The sequence below is a fragment of the Solanum stenotomum genome, chromosome 2 (genome assembly GCF_019186545.1).
Source record: "Solanum stenotomum isolate F172 chromosome 2, ASM1918654v1, whole genome shotgun sequence".
NCBI classification, from domain to species: domain Eukaryota; kingdom Viridiplantae; phylum Streptophyta; class Magnoliopsida; order Solanales; family Solanaceae; genus Solanum; species Solanum stenotomum.
Genome location: NC_064283.1, coordinates 58,163,531 through 58,177,616, shown reverse-complemented (window position 1 = coordinate 58,177,616; position 14,086 = coordinate 58,163,531). Strand labels below are relative to the sequence as shown.

Genomic DNA, 14,086 nt, shown 5'->3' with positions numbered 1-14,086 from the left:
TTTGATACATTCCACATAGCGGGATACACAGCGTTGTGCACGGGATACATAGTGTTGTGCACGGGATACATAGCGCTGTGCACGGGATACATAGCGTTGTGCACAGGATACATAGCGTTTGATACATTCCACATAGCGGGATACATAGCGTGTGCACGGGATACATGCGGGATACATAGGTAAAATAAGGGATTTTTGAAATTTTTGAAATAAGTAGGGATAAATGGATATTAAGGTAAGTAAAGGAGTGTAGTTAAGTAATTTGTCCTTATTTAAATAGACAACATTTTTAATTTCCAGGTATTTTCAACTTTGATAAAAATTTATTAGAAACCGTCTTCAAATTTCACCCGTAGAATTGTACTGTGTATATTGTTGTTACTCAGATGAGAAAACTAAAATTTGATAGAAATTGAACATGTTAAGTTTATAATTCATTCTATAATTTATTTTCAATCCCTCACTTTAATACACCTAGCAGTGCTCCACTTAATTTTTAGCGATTTTTTTTATTATTGCAAAATTAATTGCGATCATCATTCAATCATCAGTCAAAACTAATTTTTATATGTGGTTAATTATGATTTTGTCATGTCCATTAATTAAATCATTTTAAAGGAAAAAAGCTCAAGTATACTATCAAACTTCGAGAAAATGCTCATTTATGTCATTCACTAAACGTTTGACTCATCTATGCTATTTTAGTTAACAAATAATGATATGAATGAACCTTTTCTCAAACGAAAATGACATAGATGAACCAAACTTTTAACGGATAACATAAATGAGCCTTTTCGCAAAGTTCAACAACATATTTATGCTTTTTCCTATTTTAAAATAACTCTAAAAAATATTATTTTAATCATATACATATATTTTTTTTATACTCCTTCTGTCGAACAATACTTTTCCACTATTGACTTTGTATACTTCTTAGGAAACTATAAATAGAAGTTTAAGTTTACTATATCACCCTTTGAATATAATAAATACAATGTCTTGAAAAATGTAATAGAGAAATGACTATAATTAAAGACAAGGATAAATTAGGAAGTAAGTGTAAATTTATCCATTTATTTTATAAAGTGGACAAGTATTGTTAGACATCCCAAAATAGTACGGGAAAATAAAATGGACAAGTATTGTTAGACATCCCAAAATAGTACGGTGGACAACTATTGGACGGAGGAGTAATTGCTTGAGAAGCATTTAATTGGAGTTGTTGTATCTTATTGGTGATTACTTCAGTATTGTAATATGATTCTTTCAATTCATTTATTACAGTTTTGATTTTTTAAAATAAAAAGAAAAAATATTGGGGGCAGGGGAAGGAGAAGGAGAAGGGGAAGAGGAAACGAGGGAGGGGATTACAAGTCCTAGAATCGAACTCTCAATAAAAAAGTAAAAATTTAGATAGTCAATCAATCGACTGAGCTACTATGATTTTCTGATTGAAATTGAATTCATTTATATTGAAGAAGGATTTTTCAGTTTTCACATTTGTTGAAATCCTACTGATATAAGCATTCCACTAACATAATTTATAATCCTAGAAATATTTGGAATATTTTTTTCTTAAATTAGAAACTGAAGTGTTTGCTAAATCCTGCTTGAAATTTACAAAACAATTAGTAATGTAATGCTTTGCCTCTACACCATCTTAAAGTAATAATGCAAGTGTTTGGGAAGTTGGCCCGACTCAACCCGATTCGATCATTTTGATTTATCGTAAGAAGAAAATTTGGAGATTGGCAAGGCCTACCATATCAAATCCCATCCCACTTCCCCACCACTACTGCCACCATCCTCTTTCTCGGGGAATGTGGATGTTGGCATCGACACCTATCCTATGTCTTATAATAAGTGTGATTTATCTTAATTATGGTGTTAAGGAACATTATTCATAAGGATGAAATTATATGTATGTATGGTATGTTTATGGTGCTAGCTTGCGGTCATCTCGATTAATTATTAAATAGTACAATATTGTTGTAAAACTAAAGTAAAACAAGACAAGAAATATAAAAGATGATAGCAATAGAAATAGGAAAACAAGAGATGAGAGCTTTTCTTATTATTCCAAGTCTTCAAGTCTATACAATATGAACCTTGCCTCTATTTATAGTGTAACATAGAGGCATACAAAAGGTTAGTCATAAACTTGACATTAACATGAATATAATGGAGGAGGTTATGAAAGTGAAAGGTTACAAGAATAATGGTGTTATAAAGTTGGAGGTTATGGAGGTTATGGTTATCTTCATAATGGAGGAAAGTAATGGAGATAATGGGTGAGAGTAACTTCTTGATGTAGTGGACATCCACACTATAATATTTTATAACACTCCCCCTTGGATGTCCATAGATAATATGCCTCGTTAAAACCTTACTAGGAAAAAACCCCGTGGGAAAAAATCCTAGTGAAGGAAAAAGAGTACACATATCTTTTAATACGCTTTGAATGTTGCCTCGTTAAAAACCTTACCAGGAAAACCAATTGGGATAAAACCATGGTTAAGGAAAAGAGTACAACACGTATTTTTCTCCCCCTGATAAAAACTTTAGTTGATATCTCGGAGACGATGCATTCCAATCTTATATCACAACTTCTCAAATATTGATGTTGGCAATCCTTAGTGAATAAGTTTACAAGATTATCACTTGAACGAGCCTTTGAACGTCTATGTCACCATTTTGTTGAAGATCATGTGTGAAAAAGACTTTTGATGAAATATGCTTTGTCCGATCTCCTTTGATTGTATCTTCCCTTCAATTGAGCTATATATTATTTTCGTATATGGTGGCTGGAATATCATTTGCCAAAGGAAAATCACATATTTTCTGAATATGATAGATTATGATTCCAACCAAACACACTCCCGACTTACTTCATAGATCAATAATATTTCTGCATGCTTTGAAGGAGTGGTTACCAATGTTTGATTCTTTGAATGCCAAGATATTGTTGTGTCTCCTTATGTAAATAAACAGTCAATTTGCGATCGAGCTTTATGCAGATCAAATAAATATCCTTCATCTACATAATCAATTCATTTCTGACTCGAGGATTGATCATTTCAATTTTATTGAAGCTCGTCTTCTCTTCTGAAAGAAAGTCACACATCTTCTATGCATTGAGTCACTTGATTTGTTAGTTTCTTGTCATAACTTGAATGATAATATGACAATCCTTTCACATAACTTTCGTTATGTATATCAAATAATCTTCTAGCACTTGCATAACCAGCAATCTGTAAGTGCACCAATTGCACTAATACATGACATTTTAAATCATTTTCATGAGGTTGAAAAGATTCTTTCTCTGTGTTAAGCAATCTCAGAACCATTGGGTACTCAATGGAATTGTTTTAAGACCTTTTAAATCCTTCAAGAATTTTCATATAACCTTCATCGTCTAGTTAGACATGATAATCAGGTATTATACATATTCAAGTATTTTATCTATTGCCAGACTGAAATAAGTCTCATTGCATCCACCACTGGAGAACATATCTCCATTTAATAATGTCAGGACTTCTGCGAAAACCCTTTATGCCTCGAGGCACAAACAATACTTTATATCTTACGGTTATACTTTCGCACAATGATTCATTTGTACCCCACTGACATATATTTTGATCTATGAACTATAAGTTCAAAAATATCACTTTTCTAAGTGAAACAAAATATACTTGAATAGTACATTTTATTTGGCCAATCATTTATCTGTCCACATTATATGACAGATTCGAATTTAAGATCCTCATAACCACTTATAGCATTGAGTGTTACTTCATATCAAAGATACCGTCGACGGTCATTTGACTTGATTCCAATATGACATAACTTATCGAGATCTCTTCATTTTTCATCATTTTCAGGTATCTGAACCTTTGCCAAGGTTTTATGAAGTGTTATGTCATAGTGCTCTTTCAAAGCACTTACCTCATTATCATGACCATTTTGATAATTTGCTCCTCTCCTTCCTCAATGAGTTTTACATTTGGAATCGATTGGTCTATCACACTTCTGGCGTACCATAGACTCTGTCCTTCAAGGACTATTTATTGGAGCATTTGCAGCTTAATTAAAATATTAGGTCAGCAAATACATCTGGCAAATTATTTGCAACATTTTGCAAATGAATTATCTCTTGAACTTCAAGTTCACATTTTTTTTTTAACGAGGATCTAGATAATTCACCCCACACATAATTTCAGCTGCTAAACATATCTCCCCCTAATGTTAGGAAATCTAACATTCACCCCCAACCTCATTTGGGGATCCATCTTTGTGCGTGGTGGAGCAATAAAATCATATGTGCACACATCAAATTTTTTTAAATGGAAATTATTTGGTTCCTGACTCTGAACCAATTGTGATGGGAGAATCTTGTTGGTTTGATGCATACACGTTAAATAAACTCATCTCATACCAAATTTTATTTGAGAGATTTGTTCTCATAATCATTGGTCTAGCTATAATTGGAGGCATACAATTTCTGCTAAACCAACCAACATTATCAACATAATTTTATAGTTTGGAACTGTGCTCTTAATTTAACAATTCGAGCAAACAACCTTACAAAAACCAATTTGTAAGTTGACATAAATGCACATGTGACCATACCATAGATGCATCTATTAAATCGTAATAGTGAACGGTCCACATGGCAAGTGAACGGGCCCATATTCACCTTTCTATATGTTCCAAATAATTTCAGGGGATACAATCCCAACCATAGTTGATACAATGATCATTTTATCATGAGAACAAGCAACACAATAGAATTCTTGAAGAATCTTTTATTTCTTCAAACATATAGTCACATGAATTCTCAATTTCTTTTGCATCACATTTGAATCGGAATGGCCAACCGATTATGCCAACTGATATTTATTCTAGTAAACTTCTAGTTTACTTTTGCATGTGATTCCTTCATCATGCCCATATTTTTATTCAACAAACAAGAGAAAAGCGGGCAACCTTTTATGTAAATATTCATAACCCGCTTTGATTGTAGTAATTTGAAGATATTTAATCTTTCAATAATTTACAGTCTCAATATAACAATTTTTCTTTTCAATTCCTCTGAAACTTAAAAAGTTTCGTTTGAGACTTACTACAACCTCAATATTATGAACTATTTCATTTTCTGGATAGTAACAAATTAGTCCATCCGAAACTTTCAATTAATTTTGTGTAATGCCAAAAATTTCACAACACCATTCTTATGGTGACCATCTCCTTCAAAGAGAAAATTATTATTATTGTCATGGTTAAAATTATTACTGCAAGACTTATTTCTTGATAACCAATGACAAATTTGTGTTGCCACACAATAACATTTATTTTGGTCATGACCATAACCTTTATAGAAAAGAATTATTTCTTTCTTTTTGTCCTCCAATAGTTCATAATAAAACATTCCACAATATTTGTGTAGTACTCAAAGTATATGACCAAAATGACTATGTCAAAATATATATTTTCTTTCAATATCTCAAACCTCCCGTAGAGGTGAGATGTGGCAATTATCCAACCATACATGAACATGTCCTTATTAATATGAACACAAGTCACATTCTCTTCAAGAAATGAACATAACCATTTTGTACATGCTCCATAAGTTTTTATTAGAACCTCATTGTCATGCTTTGGCATTATCAAATTTATGTGACTCACCTCAACATCACTTTAAGGGGTCAAATGTACCAAATGTACAACCACTTTGTATTCATTTATTTTGATGGAGGATTTACAAAACTTTTCAAATTGGCTTGCATCAACAACAATGTGCCCAATATCTTTTCATACCACTTTGATGGATAAAAATTACATTCACATTTGAAAGACCATCTTAATAAACAATGTGCCCAATAACCTTTCATACCACAATGATGACCATTAACATTTTACCACACCCATATTCATACATTCAACCACTTGTCATTTTTCAAACATAATATGCACTGCTACCACATTCACATTAGAGAATGGAACAAAATAATTGGGCAAATTTCATGACTTTCAGTCAAAAGTATACAACTTTAGGTTAGTCATCATCATAGTATCATTATAGTGCATTAGGACTTAAACCCAATATCTTACCCATATAAAGACGCCTTTGGTCATAAATCAATGGGACTTGAACCCAACTTCTTATTATCATGGAGCACCGAGACTTTACTCGATGTCTTACCCACTCGGTGCGGTGAAACTTGAATTCACCGTCTTACCCTCAATCAATGTCTTAATAAACCAAATGCATTACCAAAAAAATAAATATTGAATACCATAAATATAATCTGAATTTGACTTAAAATTGAGTTATAATGAACAAAACTAATTAATTAGAACAACATGTTGGAATCATGTAAAAGTCCCAAGTTAAAATGAATTAAAACCTTTTAACATTCCTTCTCAATATTGTTACGAAGATTTAACATAATTTACTAACCATTTTAAAATAACCACAAAACAAACTTTGTTAGTACAAATAATATTAATAACTCAACAAGTAAATGTTTAGATAAAGAAAAATAAAGAGGTACAAAAGTAACCAATAATGATAATCCAATCAATATGTATATGCCACATAACTCAATAACTTATCTTTTAATAAAACAAGATCATAAAGAACAATTTCTTTACAGATTTTTAACTTACAAAACTAATTTTACTATTTAAATATATAAGTGATCAAATTAAAAGTTTGCTCAAAGTAAAAGCAACTTGCTGGACTCATATGATTTTGAGATGGTAAGAAAACTAATGATGCATAATCAAAAGTAAAATATAAAATAAGTTTCACATGCAAAAGAAAGTATATAGGTGGAAAAAGAAATGCACATTAACAATTATATTAATCATTCACCTTGTTCACAAGTAAAATATAAAATAGATTCCACAATAATTTACCTTGTTTCCGAGAGAAAAATAATCACAATTAATTTACCTTCTTTTATTTACTTTGCTTCAATCCTGCAATGGTAGAACATTCGTGCTGATAACGTGTTGTAAAACTAAAGTAAAACAAGACAAGAAATATAAAAGATGATAGCAATAGAAATAGGAAAACAAGAGATGAGAGCTTTTCTTATTATTCCAAGTCTTCAAGTCTATACAATATAACCCTTGCCTCTATTTATAGTGTAACATAGAGGCATACAAAAGGTTAGTCATAAACATGACATTAACATGAATATAATGGAGGAGGTTATGAAAGTGAAAGGTTACAAGAATAATGGTGTTATAAAGTTGGAGGTTATGGAGGTTATGGTTATCTTCATAATGGAGGAAAGTAATGGAGATAATGGGTGAGAGTAACTTCTTGATGTAGTGGACATTCACACTATAATATTTTATAACAAATATCTCAATTAATTTAACTTAATTGATACCTTAAAACATCGAAACATATGATAACTCTGAGAAGTATACTGATATATATATAAATAATATTTAAAAAGAACCTTTAATTCCCCTAATTAATGTAACAAATCCACTTTTCAAAACTACAAATATTCATTTATTAATAGTGATAGTGACTTTTAGAGTGTAAAAGCATATCTTGCTCACATCACATCTCATTTCTCATAAGGTAGAATCATTATTGAGAAAAGACATAAAGTCACCATTAAAGTTGTTTTAAATTTTTAAAAAGACATTTTAATTTTATGAGTGTCCTATTATCTCACGAAACCATCTAAATTCACAATAAATATATCCTTTTGACTAATTTTAATACCATTCGTGTTGTCAAGAAATATGAGCGCGTGAAAGACTGGTCATACAGCTTCATACCAATGTAAAATTGCCATGTGGCACTCCCAATTTGACTTATTTTGAAAAAAATATAAAAATCCATCTTTATTAGGAATAGTTTTTAATTTTCAAATTTTTTTCTCATCTTCCCTACCATCATTAGCTTACCCATATTTCTTGGGCATCTATGTCTTCCTTCCAAAAAAAATTCTTTTGCTCTTTTCCTTTCTGGTCATTGTTTATTTTTAAACTAATGTTATTGTGTTCATTTTTATTCTTTTTTAAAAAAATAAAATAAATAAATTAGTTTAGTGATTTTATTCCTCCTACAAATCAAGTTTGGGATTTGGGAATAGTGAAACTATGGGAAACTCTATTTGGGAGTAAGAAGTTGGAGAAGAAGGTGATTTAAATGTCAGATTTTGATTTGGTGATATATTGAGTATTTAGATTTTGATTATTTGACGATATTTATTTTCATAAATAAATTAATTTGTGGTAGTTTGACAAATAATTGGTAGTGCTACCGAAAATTTTTGTCTCGCCACAGCGGGTTTGACGACTGTTCATCGCCATGAAAGGAATGGCAGAAGAAAAGAGGTTGAGGTGAAGAAGAAAGAGAAAAAGAAAAGCAAAGAAATTAAAAATTACTTTTAATACGTGTCAAGTGACTATTATTGCGTGACTTACAAATATTTTTGTATAAGTGGTCGGGTGAAAAATGGGGTATACATAATATTGTGAAGTTGTTCAATAGGATAATAGGACATCCGCAAAGTTAAGATGTCTTTTTGAAAATTCGAAACAACTCCAGTGATGACTTTATGTCATTTATGATCATTGATGCCTAGAGTTAGCTTTTCATGTGTATGCATCTTCAAGCTACCTAAGCATAAAAACATGGATCTAAGTGCCCGTTTGGATTGGCTTTAAAAAAGTAATTTTTAAGTTAAAAATAAAAAGTCAAAGTGAAATAACTTTTAAGTCAAAAATAAAAAAGTATGGGGAGATCTATTTTTGGTTTTTGACTTATTTTAAGTCATTTTAAACTTATTATAAGTCATTTTTGACCTTACCAAACACTTCCGAACTTATTTTAAGTCATTTTTGACTTATTATAAGTTATTTTTTATATTTGTCAAACATTTTCAGAAGTCAAAAACTAACTTAAAAATAGGTTTGATCAACTTTTAAGTCAATTCAAACGGGCTCTGAGTCTCACGCTAGCTATCACGCATAGTCATCTACGTACTAGTCATGTAAGACCACTGACTCTGATATCCATTTGTTGGGTTTAACTAACCTAAAAATATACCTAACATAATATAATATTGTTTGTTCGATTTGTGTAATTGTGTTAAAGAGACATTGTTTAATTTCCTCGAAAGGTGTCACCATATTAAGTATATCTATACCTTTATATAATTTCTTAATATTTTCAACGAGTAAATGGCTAAAAGCATCTCTTAACTATACCTCAAATTCAAACTACATCCTTGTGTCATTACATTGAACAAAAAACATCTTTCAACTATTTAAAAAAATTGCAAGTTACATTCTTCTATTAACTTTCTATCAAGAAACTAACCACTTTAACTAGAAGCACACGACTTTCTGATAAATGCAAACAATTTTGCCCACTCACTAATCTTCTCTATCAAGTAGTAAACTAGTAATCATATGAATAGGTATTCTATGGCTAGCATTATTGTAGGAATATTAATTAAGGCCTAAAGATTAATAACTAGACTTGTTCAACTTTGTTTGCCCTTTTTTTTATTTTACTGAGACTATTATTATGTCATTAGCTTTCCTATCAAGAATCATTGATCCTATACTACTCCGAGTTTGCTTTAATTTCTCATTTTCTAATTGGTACGTTACTCCTCCAACAGCTTTCACCAAATTTCCTATACTCTCAACTAATTAAATGAAAACTTTATACATAAAATTCAGATGTAAACCTTGCACATAAAAAAAATTATGTGATATTGAAATAGAAGGATTTGAACTCTTAGTGTGTGTTTTGGTGCTGGGGAAAACAATTTTTTAAAATATATTTTCAATTTTTTATATTTAATTGGCCAAAGTTTTTGAAAAATATTTTATCTAAGAAAATAAGTTGTTAAAATATGAAAAAAATGACTTGTCTAATAGACGTAGGAAAAAAAGCTCCACAAATAACATTTCAAATTCATTCACAAATCCTTCTAGCAAAGAAAATGTTTGCTCTATGTTTAAGAAGACGATGAGGGGACAAAATCTCTTTTCATTAGGAGATAGTCATTAGATTTTTGACAGAAAATTAAGGAGGGATGTAACTTGTAACTTCCAAAATAGTTCAGAAATATTTTTTGTTCACAATAATAATATAAGGATGTAGTTTGAGTTTAAGGTATAATTAAAAGATGTTTTTGGCCATTTACTCTATTTTCAACTATCAATATTTTATCGGTTAACAATATGAGTGTTTCCTAATTTCTTGATATATGTATATGACAAGAAAAGTATCCTAGACAAAGAAAAAGAGAAAGCAGAATCAATGGCATATTCTATGGAATTTGATTACTAGTCCCTACTTTGGATATGTCATGGAACCCACAAAATTTGAAGTATATACAGTACCATTTGTTTTTCAAATTTAATTTTTTGTTGAAAAAATGTATTTCTTACTTTCTTTTTCGATTTATTTTAAAAGGAGTGTATCTTTTGTTATTTAGTAAGTTATTCAATAATAGATGTAAGACCACAAAATTTAAACAATTATACATATTTTTAATTTAAAATTATAAAATTTAAGAAAAAAATTTAAAATTTATGTTTAGTCAAATTAAGACACGTGAATTAGAGAATTTGATTATGATAGGAAAAAAAAGGGGTTAAAGTAGCAAAAATTGTAGGGAAGACAATGATTACTATATAGTTAGATAAACCAACGGTTAGATTCTGCCAGCATCCAAAGGTGTTTTCATCATTAAGAGGGAGACAACTTATACATTTTTTTTTTCTTATTCGGTTCAATATTTATATAATTATATCAAAGTTCGATATATTTAATAGTTAATACGTTCTTTTCTTTAAGAAGGTCCATTATATTTTCGAATAAAGCTAAAGTATGAGCAAGAGTCTCTTTGTGGTGGTTGAGACTTTCACCGTCTTTTTTTATTGACTTATATATCTTTGAATATGGATTTTTGCTATTCCATAGTGATTGTCAGAATTTAGATTACGAATTATAAGGTTTAATTTTTTAAGGTGACGTTCTTAACAAGATGTTAAGAGTGTAAGGAGTCCCATCAAACCATCCCACGATAATTAGGTATTAGTCTCTATTCGAAATGTTACAACTATATATTGATCAATTGTCTTCTATAAATCAAACCAAAAAATAGAGAAGAAAATAAAGAAAGGTTTTATGCTTGTGATATTATATCTCTGAGAGAAGGCCCAAAATAGTTCATCATTTTTGGGTTAAGACTCAAAGTCATTCTTGAGTTTTCATATGGAGCACTAATAGTCCCTCATGTTTGCAATATTGGTGCACTTTTGGTCCTCCTCTAAATTTTTACCTATTTTTTAACATTAATTTTGGGGATAAGGGTCTGAAAAATACTCCAACTTTGATCGGATTTGTTGTTGCGATACTAAACTTTCATGAGGACCTATTACCTCCCTAGACTATTTAATACCGTATTTTAAACATATATAATTGTCCACGTGGACATAAAAAATAATGCAAAATTATAAATAGTAATGTGTCCACGTGGGCACATATATACCTTTAAAATACACTATTAAATAATTCAGGGGGTAAAAAATACGGTATTAAATAGTCTAGGGAGGTAATAGGTCTTTATGAAAGTTTAGTATCGTAACAGCAAATCCAACCAAAGTTGGAGTATTTTTCAAACTCTTATTCCTTAATTTTGTTCATAATTTTATGTAAGGAATGTCCCATCGTCTTTTTTTTATATCTAGTAGAAATAATAACTCTATGCGAGAGAATATGAGAAGAAGAACACATAGTTTTTGTTCCGTATAAATATTACTGCAGCTAAACTAAGAACATTTTAACATATGACATTGCAAGAAAAGAAAAATTTGTACTACTGCACGTGAAATCTTCGTGACGAACCTCTCGACTTTACCTGCAATACAATTTCTACTAAACAAAACAAGGTGTTTTTCTTCTCACAATCTCTCACATGGAATTATTATTTCTACTAAATATATAAAATGACAATTAAATATTTCATACAAAATCAATGTTAAAAAATAGGCAAAATTTTGAAGGAGGACCAAAAATGCACCAATATTGCAAACATGAGGGACTATTAATGCTCTATGTGAAAACTCAATAATGACTTTGAGTCTTAACCCAAATATGAATGACTATTTTGGGTCTTTTCTCTTATTTCTCTTATAATTGAGAAATTCTCGAAAGTAAATGAGGCATGGTTCAAAATTTTGTGGATAATAATCTTTAATTTCATCTTGATTCTTTTTCATTTAAATAAGGCATGATTAAAAATATATATCATATGTTACGCTTTTATTACTAGATCAATCTTTGAGGCTTACGAATGTGATATCTTTTACTATATATGTTAAGTGTTCATGGTACAAAACTAGATTGAAAATGGAAATGAATAATATTTTTTGCTCTTTCAAATTCAAAAAATAATAATATGACAATTAATATAGGAGGAAAGAAATTTATAGTCAATAACTGCTACCTCTGTGGTTAGAACATAGAACATGTCTTGACCCCACCCCACCCACCACAAACCAAAAAAACAAATAAAATAAAAAAGTTAGAACTAAAAAAAAAGTAAAATCTATTTGAATAAGTTATACACTACTTGTATCGATAAAAAATAACAAATATTTAATAAAATAATCGAAACATAAATAAATTGTTCAGCAAAATACCATCATAAATACAAAAAAATAAAAAAAGCCTCATATTTACTAGAAAAAAAATGTTTTTTTTTTCAATTCACATTGAGAGAATAAAATAAAAATTACTACCTAGTAAGAACTTAGCTCCTGACCACCCCTGCCACCATTCCAATACTAATACTAATGCTAATAATACTACTACTAATAATAATAATTTCGTCGTTCATTTCATATCATTATATCATCATTAATCTAAAACAATAAATATAAAATTTGTTAATAAAATAAATGCATTTTACTTGATTTGAACATCCCGTTATAAACAAAAAAAAAAAAGGAAAAATAAAAAAGAGAACCCTTACTATACTTCTATTTTCTCTCTTTACTTCTTTCCTTCTTCTTCTGTTGTTGTCGTCGTCGTCGTCTTAACTTCTTCTTTAGCTGGCGGTGGTGGTGATGGTGATGGTTGTGAAGTATTAGGGATACCACCATCAATACAACTTCTACATTTTCTTTCAACCCATCCTTCAATATCATCTTCACCATTACCACTAAAATGTCTACCACCACAAAGCCTAGCAATAATACTAGCAATAACACCAAGTAGTGTTATTACTGCTAGTACAACTAGTAATGTCTCTATAGATTTATGTGTGTTACTACTTGAAGAAGATGATGAATAGTAATTAGTGTTTTGTTGATCCACTACTAGTGGTGGTAACTCTTTCTCATTCTCCATTTTTTTTTTTTTTTGTGTGTAGGGTGGGGTGGGGGTGTTCAAGTTCTTGAAAGTGTAGAAAAAGATGGTGGAAATATTGAGTTTGATGAAGAGGAGTGTTGGGTAGTAGTTAGAGAGTTTAAAGTGTTGAAAGAGGGGTTTTGAAGTATGTGTTTGGTGATGAGAGAAAGTGAAAATTTTGTGGGTGAAAGAAAGTGTAGTTGAGGTTTGAGTTGGAAAAAGAAATATATAATGACTTATATGTATATATATATGTATACACACACATTGTGTTAAAAGAATATATATTATTAATTATTAGAATATTAGGCTAATAAGAGGGGAGATAAGGGGCTAGTCTCCTCCTTTCTTATTGTTACGTGTTGCTTCACTGGTTATGTTATCTTGTCAATTGTTGTCGTTATTTTTTTTTTCTAGCACGTTTTGATAATGTATCATTGTGTCAAGTATATATTGAAAATAAGTAGTTTTTTTCATACAAATAGGAGTAAGGTTTGTGTTTATTCTACTCTTTGCAATTTCTCTACTTATAAAATTCATATTAAATATATTATTATTATTATTATTTTTATTTTTTTTTGGAACCCCAGGATAACCCACAGTCTCTACAATCTCTGTCACAGTTTCTGCCCTTCAGGTGAGCACTGGATAAACCCCTCATTGTGTAATAGCCTACAA

General features: G+C 30.1%; 1 protein-coding gene across 1 annotated transcript; it reads right to left on the bottom strand.

Annotated features, from left to right (window-relative positions):
* Positions 1-13,013: 13,013 nt before the first annotated feature.
* On the bottom strand, positions 13,014-13,602 carry LOC125855571 (uncharacterized). Its single transcript, XM_049535307.1, has one exon. The coding sequence runs from the start codon at positions 13,406-13,408 to the stop codon at positions 13,052-13,054; it is 357 nt and encodes a 118-aa protein (XP_049391264.1). The 5' UTR covers positions 13,409-13,602; the 3' UTR covers positions 13,014-13,051.
* Positions 13,603-14,086: the final 484 nt, after the last annotated feature.